The sequence below is a fragment of the Nansenia antarctica genome (genome assembly GCF_963989245.1).
Source record: "Nansenia antarctica genome assembly, chromosome: 6".
NCBI classification, from domain to species: domain Eukaryota; kingdom Metazoa; phylum Chordata; class Actinopteri; order Argentiniformes; family Microstomatidae; genus Nansenia; species Nansenia antarctica.
Genome location: NC_137676.1, coordinates 19,971,302 through 19,979,725, shown reverse-complemented (window position 1 = coordinate 19,979,725; position 8,424 = coordinate 19,971,302). Strand labels below are relative to the sequence as shown.

General features: G+C 42.8%; 1 protein-coding gene across 1 annotated transcript in view; it reads right to left on the bottom strand.

The window, feature by feature from the left end:
• Positions 1–5,757: 5,757 nt before the first annotated feature.
• sorbs2a (sorbin and SH3 domain containing 2a) overlaps positions 5,758–8,424 on the bottom strand; it is a gene marked incomplete at both ends in the record, with an annotated part of 103,884 nt that continues 101,217 nt past the window's right edge. The window contains 2 exons of the mRNA XM_080534286.1: positions 5,758–5,822; positions 7,171–7,277. Coding sequence (XP_080390412.1) covers positions 5,758–5,822; positions 7,171–7,277 — 172 coding nt within the window. The remainder of the gene's footprint in view (positions 5,823–7,170; positions 7,278–8,424) is intronic.

The window sequence follows — 8,424 nt, the reverse complement described above, 5'->3', positions numbered from 1 at the left end:
AACTAATTTTCTCGGCTGATAACAACATTGTTAATTTTATTACGAGTCATGTTCACTTCGCATGAATTACAGTAGGCAGTGCGGCTCACATGCCTGTAATAACTCCGCATAACCAGTAGGTAATGTGCGTACGCAAGGTCAATACCCTACACAGAGCTACGATCGTTTCCACGGTCAAATCGACTCACGTTGGAATTGTATAAATCACTACGTTGACGTGGTTTTTTACGTACGACACGGTTAAGATCACAATTATATCAAAATATTTTCTATAAATGATCTAACCCCGGTCTAACCCGGTCTAACCCTGGTCTAACCCTGGTCTAACCCCATCCACACTTCCAGAGGGGACCCAGAAGGCAGGCCGGTCTCTCCCGTCTCTCTCATCCCACTCGTCTCTCCTGGGTAGCTCTGCGCCTGGCTGCCCCCCCCCCCCCCCATGATGATCCTAATGATGGGGCTGCTGACAGGGCCTCCTCGTGCTGCTGCTCCTGCCCTTATTTGGTCCTGGTGGTGCAGCTCCTCGCCGAGGCCCTGGAGGTTCTCCCAGGCACATTCCAGCTTCTATTGATCTGGACATGACCCAGAACACGGCTCCTCTCCTTCTCTCTCTCTCTCTCTCTCTCTCTCTCTCTCGTTCTCTGCATCTCTCCCCCTCCTTAGCTCTCTCTCTCTATTTCTTCCCCTCGATCTCTCTCTCTCTCTCATTCTGTCTGTGTGATCTGGACTTGGCTTCCAGGCTTCCATTCTGCTCTGGACACCCCCCTTCTCTCTCTCTCATTCCTTCCCCCGTCTCCCTCTCTCATTCCATCCCTCGCTTTCTCTGTTTATAACAGAAGTGAGGTCTGAAATGTTTTCATTCCGATTACCGAGGGTTATTTTTCCTTCTCTCACCACATCTCTCTGTCTCTCTCTCTCTCTCTCTCTCTCTCTCTCTCTCTCTCTCTCTCTCTCTCTCTCTCTCTCTCTCTCTCTCTCACTACATCTCTCTTTCTCTCTCTCTCTCTCTCACTCTATTGCTCTCTCTCCATCTCTCTAACTGAAACAAACAATTGTATTTTGCAACATGCATGTGGTGCTGGAGAGTTATGTAATCATTAAGTCATGCTGATTTATTATCGTTCAGACATTCAGACTTTCTCTCTCTCTCTCTCTCTCTCTCTCTCTCTCTCTCTCTCTCTCTCTCTCTCTCTCTCTCTCTCTCTCTCTCTCTTGTGCCTAACATGTCTGTGTAACATTTGCAGGGAGAGAACCTATCAAAACATCATTTTGTAAAACGGCCCAGTTAAGACATTGTAGTCGTGTCTTCTCATTCCAGGATGGCCGGCCGACATTCCTGCTTCCATGAGACGGTCCTTCTGGACAGGACTAGAAGGTTTGTTTGTACAGTTGCCATGGTGGCATGTTTTTGGGACAAGGTGACTCCTACACAAATAAAGGAAGTCTGAGTATGGTGTGTGGCACGTGTGCACGTACACACACACACACACACACACACACACACAAAAAAAACACACACACACGCAAACACATACAGTTAGAAGGAAAAAAACAAGTATGCTTATCCAAGACTATTTAGCCGAAAAAAATATATTAATTATCAGGCAGAATTTATTCGGAATACAGTCCCATAAAATCATAAGACCAAGGTAAAATAGAGAAAGGTTGTAGAAAGACTTGAGTAAGAAGGCCAGTGCCCTTTGCCCCCACGTGAACACGGCATTCAGACCAAGCCACGGTCTGTGTTTGTTTGTCCTTTTACCATTCATATACAAACATCTACAGAAAGAGCCAGAGAATCTTCTAAAAGTCTAACGTCTTCAGCCCAAAAGTCTCCAAAGTGGTAGCAAATGCCATGTAGAAACAGTCTAGTAAAACAGTATAATTCATATCTCCGTTTCTCTGGTAAACACTACAAATGTTTTCATTTTGTTTCACAACAATAATGTATTTTTTGTTGTTGTTGCTTGCACCACAAGTATGCTATGCCTGTTGTGGTGAGTGGATGGATGTATAGGGCATACTATACTGTATGGGTTTGTTCCAGCCTAGCACTTATATAGCGCCTTTATCCAAAGCACTTTACAACAGCCTCTCATTCACACATTCACACACCAATGGCGGCCAAGCTACCACACAAGGCGCACTCACCGGCCCGCTCACTGGGAGCAATTTGGAGTTAAGTGTCTTGCCTAAGGACACTTCGACATGTGGCCAGCCGGGGCTCAAACCGCCGATCTGCCAACCTTGAGATCATTAGACACCGGCTCTACCTCCTGCGCCACGGCCGCCCACATATTAGCATATACATGATCTAAAATGAGGTGTGTTAGAACTGGGCTGGAACAAAACCCTATAGCTCTGAAAGCAGGACTGGCCACTTTCGGTGTAGAAGAAGGGATGAGGAGTGAAAAAAGCAAGAATGAAAGAAAGAAACAAACAAACAAACAAAGAAAGGCAACCCAAGCCTATGGTGGGTGAGAAAAACAAGACTTTATAAAGCAGTGGATTTCCTTCATTTTACAGCTCCTTACAAAACACATACAAAAACAATGCCAGGTACTCACTCTCCCTCTCTCTCTCTCTCTCTCTCTCTCTCTCTCTCTCTCTCTCTCTCTCTCTCTCTCTCTCTCTCTCTCTCTCTCTCTCTCTCTCTCTCTCTCACACACACACACACACACACACATACACACACAAACACACACACACAGCTCTCAAAGCCAAGGGAAAGGCGAATGAAAGGGGGATGAGAACGAAAACAGAACAAAACAAACAGAAGACGCAAACGAAAAATAAAGTTGTTACATATTAAGGTGCTTTAACGATTGTTCAGCTTGCCAGCGTGTCCTATGTGAATACATACTCATTTAGCTTTACACAAAAAAAGGCAAAAATAACTTCATAAATCATATTCATTGAACACAGAAAGCTGGGACAACATTAGCTGTATGACTCCAAATGTTATTATTATAATACATCAGCTGCTGTGACTCACTATTGCCATTCACGCTGGTTGCAAACACAATCTAGTGAAAAAAACCTCAAGCATAGTAATTGTATAATTCAATAAATGCATAATCATTCACTCATTCACCAACATGACATTTGGACACAGGTAATGAATTAGAGAACATGAGCAAAGTAATTCATTATATCGTGTTTCAACTAGGGATGCACGATATTATCGACGCCGATATTTATCGGCCTGATATTGGGAAATTAATGTTATTAAATATTTATCGGTTTTATTACATTTTTGCCGATATAGAGCCGATAATATGAAGCCGGAAATATTTCCGGTTCCGGTTGTCACGCTCATGATGCTGCGCCTGCGTACAGCCACGCAGTGTAGAGACGAGAGCGAAACGGTGTGGACATTTTTTCAGAGTTTCTGAGGCAGATAGTGCGTTTGCCATTTGCAATTCATGTTCGGCAAAAGTTCGGAGAGGAGGGCAAAGGTCTACGAGTTGCAACACAACGAATATCATAAGTCACCTGAAGATTCACCATTGCAAGCACGCTGTATGGAAGGAATATGATTTTGGCATTGAATACAGCGATGAGGGAACGAAAACAGTTAACAGAAACGCGTGTCGCAGAAATCCTTCACTTTTTGCGCACAATGCATATATGGGCTACACCACTCGCATACGTGAAACCGCTATATATAGCTCTCTTAATATGTATACTTTGAGGAATTCGGTTGTTAAGTCTGACGTCAAACGTGACGTTTAGCAATTTACGGGTCCAAACCAGAAATTCCCTGCACCATATACCAGTGTACTACAGCGGTAGAATGACAGTTCAATCGTTTTTTAGACTGATCTATTCATACAACAAGGGACGCAGCACTTTCCCGTTTTTCCCATATTTGTCAGTGTCTTTGAGCCTCGGAAAAGCGCTATATAAATATAATGAATTATTATTATTAGTCATTTCGAAGAGAGCGCCTCAGCCAACGTTGGACCCGGAAACACGTCACGACTTAACAACCGAATTGATTAATTGTTATTGTTGTCCGGAGGTAATCGGCTATCGGTTTACATGGCTTGTAAATATACTTTCGTTTTAGGACGTGTTCAAAAGCAAGGACTGTGTGATCATCTAATTATGTGTAGTTATGTGTTTTTAGCATGTTGATGTTCTATCAGCATGTTGTGATGTTATTAAAATACAGTTTAAACTTTCGTAGTGCTGTGCTTTGTAAGCCGCTAGCTGTTAGCAGCATTTGTTTCCGGTTTCCTGGATGACAGCCTTTCTTACCTTCAGGTGTGCATGAACTACAGGTTATCAACTGTGAAATTATATCTGTTCTCATAATCGGTTATCATATCGGTTATCGGCCACGAGAAGCAGGTAAACATCGGTTATCGGTATCGGTTGGAAAAAATGCATATCGTGCATCCCTAGTTTCAACACCAATCTCCAAATACGGAAACCTCAGAAAAAGACATCTTCAGGGGCTTCGCTGTGGCTGAAATGAATCAAATAAAAAGACACTTCACTTTAGGCCACTCAATCTGTTCACTCCAACAAGAAGACAGTACACAAAGCACGCAATGAAAGTGTTGACTCGTTATCTATGGACGGCGACATCTAGAGGACGTCTTATCAATATCCAATACTCAATAATCAATACTTTTCCCCCATTATAAACACCTTTAAATACAAAAGTGGGCTGCTTTTTTTGCATACAGTACATTGTTTCAATGGTATCAAACCCCCGAATACAGTAATCCGTTAACATTCAGCTCTCAGTTGTAAAATCCAGTGTGTTCTCGTAGAAATGCCACATGAGCCCATCAATCCTGTTAAAATCGGAAAACAAATCCTAAATCCTACAAATGTGTATTTTAATTTATGCATTTATGCATATTATATATATATATATTAAGTCCAAATGCACTTGTTCTTACAGAACAGTGGGAGAAATCAAATGAGAGGAGTGATTGCATCCCTATTTGTCACAGGTATGCTGTAGTTTTGCCAGCGCAGTATTCCTCTACTGCTAATAGAGCGCATGGCTGGGCAATGGGCCCTTCCATCTCCATTATGATATATATATTAACATCAGGATGCTGTAAATATTGTGATGTCGTGTTCGAATTCTGCTCTGGAAATCCTACCCCTCGCTCAGATTAGAGGGGCCTCTCTATTGGTTCAACACGGAACAAAAGTGAGATGGGATGCGTCCAAAACGCATGGTTCATGGTTCAACAAGATGGCCAACAACATGGCGTAATTGGCAATCAGTATTATTATTATTGCTCCTAATTTTTCCATGCCAATCTGAACCCACAGTACATAATCACCATGTTATTGCGCAATAGGGGGGAAACCATATCTATTAAATATAAAAGCAGAAAAAAAACACTAAAAAGTAAAAAAAAACACTTCCTGGGTTTGCTTCCTGCCATTGCTCATTTTGTCAACACTTAACGGTAGCCATCTTTTCTTTCTTTTTTTTGTATCTTCCCCCCGAAGTATCGGAGAGACTAGGTTCATTGGCTGGAATAGAAAGGTCGGTTGCCTTGGTAACTAAGAAAAGAACAAGGTTTGCTAGTGGAATAGTCTTCTGTAAAGTTGGCTAGTTAGAGCTAAAACTGTTCTGTGTGAAGCTTTGTTGGCCCTTGGTAGACCCTCCGTAGGTAGACCTTCCACAGAGGGGTCGTATAAGAGTCTCCAACAGGGGGCGTTGTGCTAGACGGATGTAAGGGGCTCTTGAAGAATGCTGGGGGACGGGAGGATCGGGGATCGTCAATATAGCTGCTTGACGTAGTTTCCTGGAAAGGTTCCAAACAGCTTGCTCCGCCGAGACGTCCCTTTGACAAACAAACAGATTGAGAGAGAGAGATGGAGAGATGGAGAGGGAGAGAGGGAGAGAGGCGGGGAGAAAGAGAGAGAGTACACAAGGTCAGTGGCTTTTAACACTAGAACAGCCGTGCCTTTTCACCTACTAAAAGAGCCGCATCGGGGGTTAAATGACCATAGTATTTACAATGCTGAGCTGCTATTTACACACAACGACCACTAGTTGGCCGCTTGTAAATTAGCTACATAGAAAAACGTAAAAATAGCTTTATATTAGCTTATCCTAATTTTGAAAATGTAAGGATACTGGGTGGTAGAACGCACATATCTAGGAAAAGTCATGAAAGGAGGGTCCTGAAATTTGATCGAGTGCAAAGATATGTAAACATTTTCTTTACTCACAAATGACCCCTCATGGCTGTTCTAGTGTTGGGTTTAGCTGGAAGTTCAACTTGCCGGCTTAGTGCTGGGTGCAGTGTGAGGATATGACGTTGTTAAATAACAGGTTTACATGGTGGACAGAACACTAACAACATGAATGCCTCTTCACTATATGGACACCCACACTGACACAAATGGCTGGTGTGATTATAATTTTTTTAAACAGTCCATGATCAGTTCTAACTATATGATTCATATGGAATATGACTGCACATGGAATGTCCAAAACATTTCTGACCACTGTAAGTAGTTGGTTACAAGAACACAATTCTTTTGACTCTTGTCTTCAATTCTACGTTTGTTCAATAATACAACAACAATCCCATAGAAGGTTGAGCCAGGGGGCTGTGTGAAGTGGAGCTTTTCTGCGACTGTGTCTGTATCTAGTGTCTGCAGTCTAACAGTCACCCACCGCTGGCAATTAACATCCTACTCCAACTATGGCTACGTCTCGCCCAGTGTAGAAAGAAACCACTGCTAAACGGCTGGATTGTGAAGAGGTTGTTACAAGAAACAAAATTCTCTGGTGCAATCAGTTTATAGTTGACGATACTGCAGCCTGTTACACAGCTGTGGACGATATATACCGTAGATTAAGTGGACTTTTCCGGGGTGGAAGGGAGGGGAAGTGTGTGTGTGTGTGTGTGTGTGTTCAGGTTCATGCCAGAGGACGACAACACATCAAGGATCTTGAGCACCATCTACTGGTGAAAGGGGAGTATGACATTGATATTGTGCCATATTGCACTTTTACCAGTCTATTCCAAAAATCACCCCTGCTTGAACTCCTTTAAAAAAAAACAACACATGCTTGATGTAGCGCAGATCTGCGGAGGTCGACGACACAGTTCGTAAACTGTTAAGTCACCTCAGTGACTAACTCCGGTGTTCCTAAATCGAGCCCCCTGCTTTCCTCACCGACAAACCATCCGTCGTCACACCTCTCCATCACGTCCACCACGTCGCCCTCCTTCAACTCCAGCTCATCCTCATTGCGGGGGAGATAGTTGTACAGAGCCTGGAACCTGGGGAGAGGCACACGGGACAGAGTGAGGACTTATCGCCCTACAACACCATGTCCTGTCTAGTGAATTCAGGCTACTGCCATCAGGACGGCGCTATCAGGCGCCCCACAGAAGGACAAACTGCTACGCCAAATATTTTATTCCTTCAGCCATTCGGATGCCAAATGAGCAGACCCAGCAGGGAAAGAGGGGGTCCTGCCATCTCCTATGCTCCTTGTTACTTGTTATGCACTTTATGCACTTTTGTTTTGCATCCTTGAATCTGTGGTTAAACTTGAATTGTAAACGTGTGCACTTTTTATGTATTTATTGAACTGTTCTTAAGCTTGAACTGTCGGACTTGTGAACCGTGGACTGGGTGCTGAGCTCCAGTGATGAGTGTGTTGTTGTGTGATGGTGCATGATTGGTGGCCATGAACTGTGGAACCTGAATTGCCCTTCGGGAATAAATAAAGTATTCTGTATTCTGTATCTGTATCTGTATCTGAGGAGGGGGGGAGGACAGACATGAGGTGGGGAGGGAAGGTGGCCCGTAAGGAGCTGGAGCTTTGATCACTGCAGCGTGTTGATGTGATGTTGATGGGATGATGATAATTATGTTGATGTGATGATGATAATGATGTTGATGTGATGATGATGATGTGATGATGATAATGATGTTGATGTGATGATGATGATGATGATGATGTGATGATGATGGTGATGTTGATGTGATGATGATGATGTTGATATGATGATGATAATGATGTTGATGATGTTGATGTGATGATGTTGATGATGATGATGGTGATGTTGATGTGATGATGATAATGATGTTGATGTGATGATGATGGTGATGTTGATGTGATGATGATAATGATGTTGATGTGATGATGATAATGATGTTGATGTGATGATGGTGATGATGTTGATGATGTGATGATGATGATGTTGATGTGATGACGATGATAATGATGTTGATGTGATGATGATGTTGATGTGATGATGATAATGTGATGATGATGATGTTGATGTGATGATGATAATGATGATGATGATGATGATGTTGATGTGATGATGATGATGTTGATGTGATGATGATGATGATGATAATGATGTTGATGTGATGGTGATAATGATGATGATGATAATGATGTTGATGTGATGA